Source organism: Mastigoproctus giganteus, chromosome 5, assembly GCF_048544385.1.
Source record: "Mastigoproctus giganteus isolate SK-2022 chromosome 5, ASM4854438v1, whole genome shotgun sequence".
In the NCBI taxonomy this organism is placed as follows: domain Eukaryota; kingdom Metazoa; phylum Arthropoda; class Arachnida; order Uropygi; family Thelyphonidae; genus Mastigoproctus; species Mastigoproctus giganteus.
In genome coordinates this window covers 3854757-3871758 of record NC_143579.1, presented here as the reverse complement: position 1 = coordinate 3871758, position 17002 = coordinate 3854757, and the positions used below count along the sequence as shown (strand labels likewise).

General features: G+C 38.4%; 1 protein-coding gene across 1 annotated transcript in view; it reads left to right on the top strand.

The window, feature by feature from the left end:
* LOC150085135 (cilia- and flagella-associated protein 251-like) overlaps positions 1–17002 on the top strand; it is a 198207-nt gene that overhangs the window by 119227 nt on the left and 61978 nt on the right. Inside the window, exon 6 of the mRNA XM_090373840.1 lies at positions 5844–5987. Within this exon, the coding sequence (XP_090229966.1) occupies positions 5844–5987 (144 nt within the window). The remainder of the gene's footprint in view (positions 1–5843; positions 5988–17002) is intronic.

Below are 17002 nucleotides of genomic sequence, written 5' to 3'. Positions count from 1 at the left end.
ATTACTGCTCCTCCAATCATTATTTCCCTTTCTGTGGCATACTTGTTCATCATTACTTTTGTTTTAGCCATATTCATCTTTAGTCCAAATCCTTACTAACTGTGCATAACTGATTAAGATTTTCCTCTAATTCTTTGGAATCGAAACTTATGACCACAATGTCATCTGCAAATCATAAATGGTTTAGGTACTCTCCGTTCACATTGACTCCTTTCTGCGACCAGTCTAATCTTCTGAAAGCTTCCTCAAGGGCAGCAGTAGACAGCTTCGGAGATATTGTGTTTCCTTGTTGAACTCCTTTCTCGATTTTAAATTTGTTACTGTCTTTGTCTAGTCTAATAAAGGAGGTAACACTCTCTTATTTTTCTTCAAAATCATAATATGTGGGGTATCTATGCCTTGTCTTTCCAGTGCCCAAAACATTGCCTTATGCTGTATGGAGTCATATGCCTTTTCATAATCCACAAATGCCAGGCATAACGGTGTTTTATATTTTTATATTCATTTTCAACTATGGATCACCTTCACCTTCACCTTACGTGAAGGAGAAGGTGATCCATAGTTGAGGATCCTGTCCTAAAGCCAGCTTGCTCTTTCAGTTGATTCTCATCAAGTATTCTTTCTAATCTGTTAGTAATGACCATTGTGAACAACTTGTAGATGTGGGATAACAAGCTAATTGGTCTATAATTTCCAATTTCTGATTTATCTCCTTTCTTATGCAGCAAAACTATGATTGCATTATTTCACTGCTTAGGCGTCACACCTTTTCTAATGCGCTTTGTGAAGAGCCTTGCCAGTTTTTGTGTTATGTCTCTTCCTCCCAATTTTAACAACTCTCCAGTAACTTCATCTTCCCCCCGGGCTTTCTGATTCTTCATTTTCTTCAATGCATGTTCTACCTCATCAGGAAGAATATCAGGCATGTCGTATGTGTTGCTAATTTGCAAACCATCTTCCCCACTGCTGGCATCGTTCCCTCACTCCTTCTCTATAGTAGTCTTCTGCTATTTGAATTATGTTTTCTTTGCTATATATAAGCACAACATCGCTATTCTTCAGTTTCAGTATCATTTGTCTTTCTGTATTACTGCTCGTGGCTGCTGATTTAAATCCTTTGTTTTCCCTTAATGCCTGTTCTACTTTTCTTGTGTTAAATCTTCTTATGTCCTCTCTGAGTCATTTTCTAATGGCTTTGCATAACTCAGTATACTCAATTTTTTCCTTGTCAGTGTTTATCTTGCTCTTCATTTTTCACCTTCGGTTCATCATAATAAGTGTTTCTTGACTAATTTTTTCTTCTTTGGATTTCTTTTTCCCTATAGGTTTCTTGGGCTTTACCACTTTCAGAAAGTTGTAATATTCCTCGTCGATATCTTGGTCCTGAGCAGTCTGCAGAAATTCAAACTTGTTCTTAAGTTCTAGTACATACTGCTTTTTCTCCTCTTCTGTTATCTCAAAGACCTTTGTTATTATTTACTCGAGTCTGTTTTTTCCTTTCCTTTCCTACATCTATATCTAGTGTACATCTTACCATTCTGTGATCACTTCCAACATTTACCTTAATTCAGGATAGTAACATCATTCACAATATATCTTCTGTTAGTGAGGATGAAGTCAATTTCATTAGTTGTTAATCCATTTGGACTCTTCCATGTCCACTTTCTGTTCACCCTTTTCTTGAAAAAAGTGTTCATTACTGACAATACTTGAGATTCTTCAAATTCCACAAGTTTCTGCAAATTTCACCTCTTTCATTTCTTTCACCAATTCCAAAATTTCCTATAGTTCCCCTTTCTGCACTGTTTTGTCTTTTTCCAACCTTAGCATTGAAGTCCCCCATAATAATAGTGTAGTGGGTTTTCTGCTCATCTAGAAGACTCTCAATTTCGGTGTACATTTCTTAGCATTAGTAGAGGCATTTGATGCAAGAAAGCAAGCTTATGCACCATCAGCCAAAAAAAAAAAAAAAACCCAAATAAATAAATAAATAAAAAATAACCACTTCCACTTCACCCCTCTGTTCATTCGAATTACCTGTCCAGCTGAGCCTTAAACTTATTTAGGCTATCAACTTCCACGACAAGGGATGGAAGTCTATTCCACCAACCAACCACCCGCTGGCTAAAGGCAAATTTCCTCACGTCTATCCTATATCTGTCTTTTCTCAATTTGAATTTATGCCCTCTCAGGTCATTATTCTGAGCAAGAGGAAGAATCCCATCAGCATTCAGCATGCTCAAACCATTCAAGGCAAATTTCCTCACGTCTATCCTATATCTGTCTTTTCTCAATTTGAATTTATGCCCTCTCAGGTCATTATTCTGAGCAAGAGGAAGAATCCCATCAGCATTCAGCATGCTCAAACCATTCAAGGCAAATTTCCTCACGTCTATCCTATATCTGTCTTTTCTCAATTTGAATTTATGCCCTCTCAGGTCATTATTCTGAGCAAGAGGAAGAATCCCATCAGCATTCAGCATGCTCAAACCATTCAAGGCTTTATACACCTCTATCAGATCACCTCGCCGGTGCCTAGTCTCCAGACACTGTAATTTGCAAAACTTAAGCCTTTCTTCGTAAGAGCACCCCTTTGTTCCATTCACTAATCTTGTTGCCCTTCTCTGTACTCGTTCCAGCATCTCTACATCCTTCTTGAAATCAGGCCTCCAGACCTGTATACAGTACTCTAGGTGTGGTCTGACCATTGCCTTATACAAGGGAATAATCACCTCCTTATCCCTGCTACAAAAATTCCTATATATCATCGACAATACACCATTAGCTACTCTTGCAGCCCGTCTGCACTGCTCAGAAAACTTCATATCTGCCTGCACAACCACCCCCAGATCCCTTTCATTCTCTACCACTGTTAGTATAGTACCACAGAGTTGATACGTTGCTCTGGGGTTGCTGTTTCCCATATGTAGGACTTTACATTTGTCAATGTTAAACTTCATTTGCCACCTCTCAGCCCATCTGCTCAACCTTTCCAGATCCTGTTGCAGTAGCATAGTGTCAGTAGTGTCCTTGACAACCCTGCCAACCTTCGTATCGTCTGCAGACTTCGACATTAAGCTTGATATACCATCATCAATATCATTTATAAATACAGAAAACAATAATGGACCCAATACTGAACACTGAGGGACTCCACTAATAAAATTAGTCCACGATGAGCAGTGTCCATTGATTACCACTCTCTGTCTTCTCCCCCTCAACCACCCCTTTATCCATAGCAGCAATTTGCCTCCAATGCCACACTGCTCCAATTTGTGCAGCAGTCTTCCATGAGCAAAAGTATCAAAAGCCTTTCTAAGATCCAAGTATATAATATCGAAGTTATTCCCTGCATCCAGTTCTTTTGTGACTGCATCATAGTATCCAATCAAATCGGTCAGGCAAGACTTCCCCTTAACAAAACCATGCTGTGTCTGAGCTATAACTGAAGTCTTGTCTAAATGATCCTGCAGTGCTTCTTTAACCAGTGCCTCCATTAATTTTCCAGGAACAGAAGTTAAACTAACAGGTCTATAATTACTTGTGTCACCCTTTGATCCTCCTTTGTGAATTGGGGCCACATTTGCACATCTCCAGTCCATGGGTACTTCCCCTGAGTCCAAGGAAGCTCTCGTAATTATGGCTAAGGGTTTTCTTAATTCCTTTGCTGCCTCCTTTAATATAACTGGATAGATCCCATCCACCCCAGGTGCGTTTCTTGTATTTATCTTCAACAGTTTCTCCTCCACTTTACTCTCAGTTATTACAAGATTCTCTAGCTTACTGCCAGAGTTGAATACACCTCTGGCATTCCCCTCGCTGAATAACTCCTCATGTGGGAATGTCGATGCAAAATATTCATTCAGTTTGTTAGCTACCTGAGCAGGATTATCAACAGTTGACCCATCGATATCAAGTGAACCAATCTGATTCATCCCCTTCCTTCTAGAATTTACATAAGTAAAGAACTCTTTGCTGTTTTTCTTTGCATCCCTTGCCAAAGATTTCTCGTAATCTGCCTTCGCCTGCCTAACCTCCTTTGTAACTTGGTTACAGATCAACTTGTATCTATCATAGGCTTCTGTGTCATGTGTTAAGTTGTATGTATCCCATGCATTTTTCTTCTCTGCCATATGTCTCATTAGTTCATCTGACATCCACTTAGGCCTAAACCTTGAACAATATCTCTTAGTTGGTATGAAAGCCTAGTAGCTTCCTAGATAAATTCTTTGAATGCTTCCCATTTTGAATTTGCTGTTGGTAACATCATCAGTTGGTCCCACTGTATAGAATTTAAATACTGTCTCAGTCCATCATAGTCGCCTTTACGAAAGCAATAACCCTTCACTTTACCCCTAATGGTAGTTATCGAATAACGTGTGGCAATTTAGTAAGAGAATGAAAAAGTAGTGCAATTCAGGAACACAGTATCGTAGTTGGCACCAGATATACTTGAAAATATGCAAGGGGGCTTAGAGGGGAACAGGTATCCTGTGTGTTATAAGACACTCAGCCTAAAACACTGACGGATCCAATATCTCTCTATTACCAAAGATTTAGGAGAAGCGTCCGGTTGACCTGCCTCCCTACAATCCACTCATGCACACCTTCTCGATGGTAAGCCCGGTTACGTCACTTAGGTGGCAACGAACGTGTAGAGTGGTTCTCTTCAAGATGCCTGGTCAGCATGAAGAGGAAAAGACCAAACCCTCCAGCATATGGCAGCACAACAAAACAAATGGCCCACAGTCCCCAGAAGCTTTCACTCCCCCTCTTACGTCAGCGAGAGGATGAGAGTGGAAGCAGAGGGTGCTAAGAATCTCTGGGTACGACCAGGCTGCCATGCATAGAAACTGAACTTGGCCTGTTATAACGTAAGATCACTCATCGGTGAAGATAGGATATTAGAGCTGGAAAAGGAATTAGAAAATGTGAATTGGAATATCATCGGTTTGGCTGAAACAAGAAGAAGAAATGAATCACTTATTACTTTATCAAGTGGAAATCTGCTGTACACCAATGGAAACAGTGAAAGGAATGAAGGTAGAGTTGGGTTTCTGGTCCATAAAGATTTAAAAAACATTTTGGAATTCAAAAGTACATCACCAAGGGTGTCAAGACTAATACTCAAGGTTTCTAAGAGGTACAAGCTAAAGGTTATAATGATTTATGCACCAACATCGAGCCATGATGATGAAGAGGTTGAAGAATGCATACTTGCGTGTACACCAATGCTAGGAGTTTAGTAAATAAATTTGATGAATTTGAGGTATTGCTCAAAACATCAAAGGCAGATATTGTGGGGATTTCAGAGATGTGGTGTCACACAGATATAAGGAATGCAGAAATGGAATTTGGGGAGTACAATGTCTACAGAAAGGATAGACAGGGTAGGAAGGGAGGAGGGGTTATGCTATTAGTTAAGAAATACATAAAATCCAAGGAAGTGAAGCCAGTCGACATCGCGGGACAGTGCAGTGTCGAGTCAGTTTGGTGTGACATAAGCATTGGGAGATCAAAATTGAGAGTAGAAGTGTGCTATAGGCCTAATGACTCTGATGAGTATAATAAGAAACTGTACGGGGAAATAGAGTGGGCCAGTCTGACTACTGCTGACTCCTTGATGTAGCCTGGTATGGACATGTTATATTTTCTTGGATTGAGAAGTCAATTCTGTGGATGATGGGACATTCCTAATAAACTGGCCACTCAGCATTTGTTAGCATTAGCATTTGTTTTCAGTATTCTTGTGTGATGAAAATAAACTGTTTTGTTTGATGTATACATAACTAAACAACAGCACATTTGTTTTTATAAGTGTGACTAAAATATTGTTTTATTAGGTAGCATATGATGTTATTAATAGTAATAAAGATGATATGAAGGTATATACCTGTATAAAAATGGACCTTACAGCTACACCACAATGCATGTCATGGTATCCATTTTATGATCAGGATATGCTTTTGGCTGTTGCTAATGATGAGGTTAGTGAGAGCATTTAAAATTTATATTCAGAATTTTACATTTTTTGATTTTTAATATATTCAATTGAAATTCTAGTTTTCTTTTTTACAATAAATTTTGTATTTATACAATATTCTTTTGGATTGGAGAAGTGTCAGTGCATCGACAATACATAAAAGCAGTTCTAGGAGTGAAGTTGGTAACTGCAGACCGGTTAATCTAACTTCAGCAGTAGGAAAAATCTTAGAGGCAGTGATTAAGAGTGCAATCCAGGGACATTTAGACAGATATGGCATTCTGAAAGGACACAGAACATGGCTTGGTTAAGGGTTAATCATCCCTTAGCATTATCATTAGTAGAGGCATATGATACAAGAAAGCAAGCTTATGCAGCATCTGCCAAAAAAAAAAAAAAAAAAACATACTCCCATTTCACCCCTTCATTTGTTCCAAGTACCTGTCCAGCTCAGCCTTAAATTTATTTAGGCTATCAACTGGCATTTTGCTTATTCATTCCTCTCAGCACATGGCAACAACCATATCTAGTGTTTTTGCTACAATGTACAGAAGTAAACAATGTACACAATGTACACAATGTACACAAAGTACACAATGTACAGAATCAAAAAAATGGTTAAAACAGAAAATCATAAAATAAAGTATACATATGTACCTTGAGAATTTTATTCGCACTTAAAACATTCAAACATTCACATGTACATTCATTTATATAAAATCAGTAATTTTCAGCTGTTTAGGTGTGAAATGTGATGTTTGCAGCATAGTCCCTTCATTTCTTTTTTATAACAATCACACCATTGGTTGTTTACTCAGGTTTTTCTGTCTGCTGTTCAGTATAATTTAAAGTTCTATCTTGGACATTTTTAGTCCTATGAGAAATTTTTGGCTCTGAATTTGATTCAGTTTCTTCTTCATATTTAAATTTGTCTTCAACAATCACCACCAGTGGCATGGCCAGGATTTTTTGTAAGCAGATACATTCACAAAAAAAGGTGCCAATTTCCTAATGCTAAAAAGTGCCACGATACCAGATTTCAGTGTCAGGGGGGTATAATATACTTGCTGACCCTACCATGGCTATGCCACTGATCACCAGTTTTATGGAAAACACTGAACCCATTGCTGTATGGCTTCTTGCTTAATAAACTATGTTCTTCATTAATATAGGTAAAAGCAAAGTTTTAATTTCAAAAAAGGGGACTATGGCAGTTTAAGGTGCTACATAACATCTATTAATTGGGAGGATTGCATAAGGAGAACGAATTCATTAGAATTATGGAATATTATCTTTTGTGGTTCAAGACTTACAGGCATTGTTAACTTTGGACTAGAGTTTTCCCTCCAAGGTTTAGTAAATGTTGAGTTTGGAATTTTGTTCCTTACTAATGCAACATTGTAAATGCATCTTTGATGTCGATAACTTTTCACAATTCAGTAAGACCTATATTTATGGCTCCTCTTTTTTCTAAATTTTAACCCAAAACTTTTGCCCATGTTGTCTCTATAGACATTCTAGAACCCCTTGATGCATAAACTGGATCAAAGATGTTACATTTGGTGGTAAAAACATGGTTTTATATCCACTTCTTTCAGTTCCTCAGAATTGATATATAAAGGAGCATTATCCAGAAAACAAATAGCCTTTTCAGTTTTATTTTCTATTAGTGTTTCTTTACAGAATTAAAATTCATGAAAAAACCTGTTCTTTGAATAATTCAGAGTCCATTTATGCTGATTTTTGTGAATGGTAGTAAACTGGTAAAGATAAACAATTTATATTTTTAAAATTTCTAGGATTAGTTCATTTGCCAACAACTAAAAGCAGCTGATCAGTAGATAATCTCTCCCTTCAAATATTTAATATGTGAATATCATGACATTTTTCTAACACCAAATTCTGTTACTTGCTATAAAACTTTTTTTGCACCAGCAATCTTTTGATTTAAGATCAAGGCCTTTTCTTTAATACGTTTATGGGTCTGCTGATTGTCATTATTGCATAAATCACAGCCATAATGCATTGGGCTACTATCTCTAATTTTGGTTTCATTAAAGTGGAGCAAGAAATTTACAATCCTTGTGAAATAAAATGAGTGCAAAAGCCTTATAGATTTTTTTCAGATCTTTTACATTTGTCTTACCTGTGCCTAATAAACAGCATTTTTTTAAAGACTCACTTTTGTTGAGCCTTTCCAGAGTATTCAACTTTGTTTTTATAGAAACAAGAATTTGCTTTCTTATCTCACCATATTTTGCTAATTTACATAATACAGTATTTAATTACATTTCTTACTGATTACAATAACAAATAATTTTACATGTAAGCATAGTTTGGAACACACACACACCCCAACAGATAGGCCTGGGAGTTTTACGAGCTGCAGGCATACTGGACCAGTGCCCACAGCACACTTTAGTGTGGTGGCCTTCAGACAGTTTGTTTTAAAGAGGAAAGGGAGAGTGTTGGTTAAACTGGTGAATTGGTTGAACAGAGGTCAGTTAAGAGGGCCTGTACTGTATATAGATAACTTATGTGAGATGTATGAAAAAAACAGAAATACAAAAATAATAATTGCTGGATTTCTATTTGTCTGGTTTTAGTGAAATGTGTAATAGTGTGACAAATCTTTCTAAAAGACCTAAATATAAAATTTCATGAAAATCCATCCATTGAGAATCAAATTGGCATTAGAATCAGTAGGGGCAAATGATGCAAGAAAGTAGCTTATACGGCATCAGCCAAAAGGGGGGGAAAAGACACTTCTCATTTCACCTATTCATTCCCTCCACTTAGTTTGTCTAGTTCTTCCTTGAATTTATTTAAGCTATCAACTTTCACAACAACAGATGGAAGTTTGTTCCAGCAATCAACCACCCATTGGCTAAGGCAAACTTCCCAACATCTATTCTGCAACTGTCCTTCCTCAATTCAAATTTGTGCCCCCTCATGTGTAGTCTGAGCAAGAGGAATAATCCCATCAACATTGAGCTTGCTCAATCTATTCCAAGTCTTTAACACTTCAATCAGATCACTTTGCATGTGTGTAGTCATCAAGCACTGCAGTTTGCAGAACTGAAGCCTTTCTTGGTAAGAGCACTGCTTTGTTCCCCTCACCAAACTTGTTGCCCTTCTCTACACTTGTTCCAGCAGCTCTATTCCTCCTAAATTGGGCCTGAATACAGTACTCAAGGTGTGGCCTGACCATTGCCTTATATAATGGGATAATTACCTCCTTATCTTTACTAGCAAAATTCCTGTATATCATTGACAAAACTCCATGAGCTGTCATGCAGCCTGTTTGCATTAGAGAACATCATAACTGACTGCACAATTACCCCCAGGTCTTTTTCATTTTCCACTACCCTGAGTGTAGTAAATTACTCTGGGATTACTTTTACCCATATGCATTAGCATTAGTAGAGGCATTTGATGCAAGAAAGCAAGCTTATGCAGCATCAGCCAAAAAAAAAACCCACTTCCACTTCACCCCTCTGTTCGTTTAAAATACCTGTCCAGCTGAGCCTTAGAGCAGTACTTTGCATTTGTTAATGTTAAACTTCAATTGCATTTCTCAGCCCATCTGCCTAAATTTTCTAGATCCTGTTGCAGTTGCATACTGTCATTTCTGTTATTAACCACCCTGCGAACCTCTGTATCATCTGCAAACTTGGACATTAAGCCTGATATTGATATGCCTTTATCAATAATAAATATTGAAAACAACAATGTGCCCAACACTGAATTCTGGGCAACTCCAGGATTCAGTGCTGCTGCTCGTTACAATTGAAGCAATGCAAGAGTCACTTTCACCTCTGCCTGCAGCTACTGTCACTCTATTAATCTGCAAATTTCCCCAAATTAGCAGTTTTCCTACCCACCTAAAATGCCTTGATAGTAGCATCAGCAAATATTCTTGCAACCTTTCTATTTAAGTATATCTCTATACTATTTTCATTATGTAGCACAGATGGGAACAAAAAGTAAAATAAGAAGTTTTAGTTAAACTAGGTTTAATGTTAAATATATACGATAAACAGTAAAAACAGAATATGGTTCTAGATACATACAGTAACCAGTAATACAAAAGCTTTTGGGATTCATGTTGCCCTTAATCAGTTAACCATTGGATTGAAAGTTTTGGGAACGTAGAACTTAAAAGCTGTGATGGCAGTCATGCACTGTGAACTGTGTGATGCAACAACTAACTGTTGGAAGTCAAAGTCTGTGGTTGTGACTTATGGTAATGTTGCCACTGTTTGCCAGTCACAAGAATGGTTGCTTCAATAATAGGATGAACACGACATCCTCTGTTTCTGTTGACGGAAGTATTAGAGCATGTTGAGCCCATGACCACCAAATACGGAGGATGCGTATTTTGTGGTCATGGGAATGACCACCTCATATCCCCGGAACAATATGGCCTTAGTTGCTAATGCTCCTAAAAACCTAACAACAACATTAGAGCATGTGATGTATAGTGACTCCAACCAGGCGCACTGCTGGTAAAGGCGGAACCAATTGACAACCATGACATCGCGGCATGGGTCAGTGTTGTGTCAGGTTGACCAGAAGAGCTCAGCAATGGCCAAGTGTTCTATGTAAACTAAGCGAATGGCTCTTTCTTGTTCTGAAATACATTTTCCGAGTCTTCTGCCAGTTTCCCCGACATAGCAGCTAGTGCAGTCACAGCAAGAAATACAGTAGATTAGTCCGCTCTATAATATGGTGGGAACTGGTGTTTTCACTCTGGAGATGAGGAATCGTAGTTTCCTGCCTGGGAGTTGTACGCACTTTATCCCATGAGATTTCAGGACCCTAGAAACCTGATGTGAAAGGTTTGGGTAGTATGGGATAAAGGCACTCGTAGCGGAGTCATTATCTTAAACTGTCCTGTCAGTCGCTATGTGGTCACGAGCCTGTAGGTCTAGGGTATCTAACCTTTCACATCAGGTTTCTAGGTTCCTGAAATCTCAGGGGATAAAGTGTGTACAATTCCCAGGCAGGAAACCCCTTATCTCCAGAGTGAAAACACCAATTCCCACCCTATTATAGAGTGGACTAATCTACAGCATTGTGGGACCAACAGATGATGTTACCAACAGCAAATGCAAAATGGGAAGCATTCAAAGAACTTATCTTGGAAGCTACTAGGCTTTACATACCAACTAAGAAATATTGTTCAAGGTTTAGGCCTAAATGGATGTCAGATGAACTGATGAGGCATATGGCAGAGAAGAAACATGCATGGGATACATACAAATTAACACATGACACAGAAGCCTATGATAGATACAAGTTGATCTGTAACCAAGTTACAAAGGAGGTTAGGCAGGCGAAGGCAGATTACGAGAAATCCTTGGCAAAGGATGCAAAGAAAAACAGCAAAGAGTTCTTTACTTATGTACACTCTCGAAGGAAGGGGATGAATCAGATTGGTCCACTTGATATCGATGGGTCAACTGTTGATGATCCTACTCAGGTAGCTAACAAACTAAATGAATATTTTGCATCGACATTCACACATGAGGAGTTATTTAGCGAGGGGAAAGCCAGAGGTGTATTCAACTCTAGCAGTAAGCTAGAGAATCTTGTAATAAATGAGAGTAAAGTGGAGGAGAAATTGTTGAAGATAAACACAAGAAAGGCAGCCGGGGTGGATGGGATCTATCCAGTTATATTAAAGGAGGCAGCAAAGGAAGTAAGCAAACCCTTAGCCATAATTATGAGAGCTTCCTTGGACTCAAGGGAGGTACCCACAGACTGGAGATGTGCATATGTCACCCCAATTCACAAAGGAGGATCAAAGGCTGACACAAGTAATTATAGACCTGTGAGTTTAACTTCTGTTCCAGGAAAATTAATGGAGGCACTAGTTAAAGAAGCACTGCAGGATCATTTAGACAAGACTTCAGCTATAGCTCGGACACAGCATGATTTTGTTAAGGGGAAGTCTTGCCTGACTAGTTTGATTGGATACTATGATGCAGTCACAAAGGAACTGAATGCAGGGAATAACTTTGATATTATATACTTGGATTTTAGAAAGGCTTTTGATACTGTTGCACATGGAAGACTGCTGCGCAAATTGGAGCAGTGTGGCATTGGAGGCAAATTGCTGCTGTGGATAAAGAGGTGGCTGAGGGGGAGAAGACAGAGAGTGCTAATCAATGGACACTGCTCATCGTGGACTAATGCTATTAGTGGAGTCCCTCAGGCTCAGTGTTGGGTCCATTATTGTTTTCTGTATTCTTAAATGATATTGATGATGGTATATCAAGCTTAATGTCGAAGTTTGCAGATGATACAAAGGTAGGCAGGGGTTGTCAAGGACACTACTGACACTATGCTGCTGCAACAGGATCTGGAAAGGTTGAGCAGATGGGCTGAGAGGTGGCAAATGAAGTTTAACATTGACAAATGTAAAGTACTACACATGGGAAACAGCAACCCCAGAGCAACGTATCAACTCTGTGGTACTACACTGACAGTGGTAGAGAATGAAAGGGACCTGGGGGTGGTTGTGCAGGCAGATATGAAGTTCTCTGAGCAGTGCAGACGGGCTGCAAGAGTAGCTCATGGTGTATTGTCAATGATATATAGGAATTTTTCTAGCAGGGATAAGGAGGAGATTATTCCATTGTATAAGGCAATGGTCAGACCACACCTAAAGTACTGTATACAGGTCTGGAGGCCTCATTTCAAGAAGGATGTAGAGCTGCTGGAACGAGTACAGAGAAGGGCAACAAGATTAGTGAATTGAACAAAGGGGTGCTCTTACGAAGAAAGGCTTAAGTTTTGCAAATTACAGTGTCTGGAGACCAGGCACCAGCGAGGTGATCTGATAGAGGTGTATAAAGCCTTGAATGGTTTGAGCATGCTCAATGCTGATGGAATTCTTCCTCTTGCTCAGAATAATCACCTGAGAGGGCATAAATTCAAATTGAGGAAAGACAGATGTAGGATAGACGTGCGGAAATTTGCCTTTAGCCAGCGGGTGGTTGGTTGGTGAAACAGACTTCCATCCCTTGTCGTGGAAGTTGATAGCCTAAATAAGTTTAAGGCTCAGCTGGACAGGTATTTTGAACGAATAGAGGGGTGAAGTGGAAGTAGTTTTTTTTTTTTTTTTTGGCTGATGCTGCATAAGCTTGCTTTCTTGCATCAAATGCCTCTACTAATGCTAATGCTAACTATCAGTTAGCATGCACACACACAGCCATCTTGGTACTGCAACGACCTTGTTGACTCATGCCTGGACCCACTCTAGTTCTGCAGATGAGAGATGCACCGAGATTGCTAGGGTCAAGACAGATCTTATGAGATGTCGCTATCCCACCAGTACCCTAGATAGGTGCGACCTACAGGCTCATGACCACGTAGTGACTGACAGGACCGTTCAAGATAATGACTCCGCTATGAGTGCCTTTATCCCATACTACCCAAACCTTTCAAATCAGGTTTTTAGGGTCCTGAAATCTCATGGGATAAAGTGCGTACAACTCCCAGGCAGGAAACTACGATTCCTCATCTCCAGAGTGAAAACACCAGTTCCTACCCTATTATAGAGTGGACTAATCTACTGCATTTCTTGCTGTGATTGTGCTAGCTGCTATGTCGGGGAAACTGGCAGAAGACTCGGAAAATGTATTTCAGAACAAGAAAGAGCCATTCGCTTAGTGGACATAGACCACTTGGCCATTGCTGAGCTCTTCTGGTCAACCTGACACGACATTGACCCATGCCGCGATGTCATGGTTGTCGATTGGTCCCGCCTGGTTGGAGTCACTACACTCTAATACTTCCGTCAACAGAAACAGAGGATGTCGTGTTAATCCTATTATTGAAGCAACCATTCTCATGACTGACAAACGGTGGCAATGTTACCATACATCACAACCACAGACTTCAACTTCCAACAGTTAGTTGTTGCATCAAGCAGTTCACTGTGCATGACTGCCATCGCATCCTCTTAAGTTCTATATTCTCAAAACTTTCAATCCAACAGTTAATTGATGAAGGGTAACATAAAGCCTGAAAGCTTTTGTATTACTGGTTACTATATGTATCTACATATTCTGTTTTTACTGTTTATCGTATGTATTTAACATTAAACCTAGTTTAACTAAAACTCGTTATTTTACTTTCCATTCCACTGTGTGCTACAAAATGAAAATACAGTCAATTCCGGTTATTTGGGAAACATCGGGACTAATGCATTTTGGCCCGATTAAGTGGCTGCCCCAATTAACCGAAGTTTCACATAAATAGTTAAAAATACAATGGATCCCCGCTTTACAGTTGGTTCACTGTACAATCAAATCATGTTATGATGGACTTACCATAGTAAATTATCATTCACTATACGATGTGTAATAAGTGCCAGTCATTGTGATCATGTTTGTGAATTGAATTTTAATTCTATTAAACAGCAATTCTAATTAGCGAAAATACGAGGAATATTATCCACAGGCTATAAAAGTAAAGATATATTAAGCACAAATTTACCCTTTATTTCCTTACCAATTAAAAAATTAAATGATACGTGATAATCGGAATAATTAATACGTACTGTAATATATAATATCGGTGTAAATACACCATAGTTAACCCATATATTTGAGCTACGATTGTAGCGTAGAAGGCATCGTTTAAATTGTATCTCATAATGTGGTTGCCTTCACAACAAGATAGCTATTATTGAATTACTTCAAATAAATAACGCTTCTCTAGTAGAGAAGACTACTGTTATTTATTTTCAGCGTACCACCACCCAGACGATCGTTTCGAAGCTTTTTGGCTTCGTCATCAGTGGGCGGGTAGGTAATACAATATACCATCTCAGTTGCGAAGTTATATCCACATTATGAGAGATGCCAGATGGGTGTGGTGGTAATGTATTTGAAAATTAAATGCACTAGGCATAATCCTTATGGGTTTTGATAATTAACTATATAATATCGGTGTAAATACACCATAGTTAACCCATATATTTAAGCTACGATTGTAGCGTAGAAGGCATCGTTTAAATTGTATCTCATAATGTGGTTGCCTTCACAACAAGATAGCTATTATTGAATTACTTCAAATAAATAACGCTTCTCTAGTAGAGAAGACTACTGTTATTTATTTTCAGCGTACCACCACCCAGACGATCGTTTCGAAGCTTTTTGGCTTCGTCATCAGTGGGCGGGTAGGTAATACAATATACCATCTCAGTTGCGAAGTTATATCCACATTATGAGAGATGCCAGATGGGTGTGGTGGTAATGTATTTGAAAATTAAATGCACTAGGCATAATCCTTATGGGTTTTGATAATTAACTATATAATATCGGTGTAAATACACCATAGTTAACCCATATATTTGAGCTACGATTGTAGCGTAGAAGGCATCGTTTAAATTGTATCTCATAATGTGGTTGCCTTCACAACAAGATAGCTATTATTGAATTACTTCAAATAAATAACGCTTCTCTAGTAGAGAAGACTACTGTTATTTATTTTCAGCGTACCACCACCCAGACGATCGTTTCGAAGCTTTTTGGCTTCGTCATCAGTGGGCGGGTAGGTAATACAATATACCATCTCAGTTGCGAAGTTATATCCACATTATGAGAGATGCCAGATGGGTGTGGTGGTAATGTATTTGAAAATTAAATGCACTAGGCATAATCCTTATGGGTTTTGATAATTAACTATATAATATCGGTGTAAATACACCATAGTTAACCCATATATTTGAGCTACGATTGTAGCGTAGAAGGCATCGTTTAAATTGTATCTCATAATGTGGTTGCCTTCACAACAAGATAGCTATTATTGAATTACTTCAAATAAATAACGCTTCTCTAGTAGAGAAGACTACTGTTATTTATTTTCAGCATACCACCACCCAGACGATCGTTTCGAAGCTTTTTGGCTTCGTCATCAGTGGGCGGGTAGGTAATACAATATACCATCTCAGTTGCGAAGTTATATCCACATTATGAGAGATGCCAGATGGGTGTGGTGGTAATGTATTTGAAAATTAAATGCACTAGGCATAATCCTTATAGGTTTTGATAATTAACTATATAATATCGGTGTAAATACACCATAGTTAACCCATATATTTGAGCTACGATTGTAGCGTAGAAGGCATCGTTTAAATTGTATCTCATAATGTGGTTGCCTTCACAACAAGATAGCTATTATTGAATTACTTCAAATAAATAACGCTTCTCTAGTAGAGAAGACTACTGTTATTTATTTTCAGCGTACCACCACCCAGACGATCGTTTCGAAGCTTTTTGGCTTCGTCATCAGTGGGCGGGTAGGTAATACAATATACCATCTCAGTTGCGAAGTTATATCCACATTATGAGAGATGCCAGATGGGTGTGGTGGTAATGTATTTGAAAATTAAATGCACTAGGCATAATCCTTATGGGTTTTGATAATTAACTATATAATATCGGTGTAAATACACCATAGTTAACCCATATATTTGAGCTATCTTGTTGTGAAGGCAACCACATTATGAGATACAATTTAAACGATGCCTCTACGCTACAATCGTAGCTCAAATATATGGGTTAACTATGGTGTATTTACACCGATATTATATAGTTAATTATCAAAACCCATAAGGATTATGCCTAGTGCATTTAATTTTCAAATACATTACCACCACACCCATCTGGCATCTCTCATAATGTGGATATAACTTCGCAACTGAGATGGTATATTGTATTACCTACCCGCCCACTGATGACGAAGCCAAAAAGCTTCGAAACGATCGTCTGGGTGGTGGTACGCTGAAAATAAATAACAGTAGTCTTCTCTACTAGAGAAGCGTTATTTATTTGAAGTAATTCAATAATAGCTATCTTGTTGTGAAGGCAACCACATTATGAGATACAATTTAAACGATGCCTTCTACGCTACAATCGTAGCTCAAATATATGGGTTAACTATGGTGTATTTACACCGATATTATATAGTTAATTATCAAAACCCATAAGGATTATGCCTAGT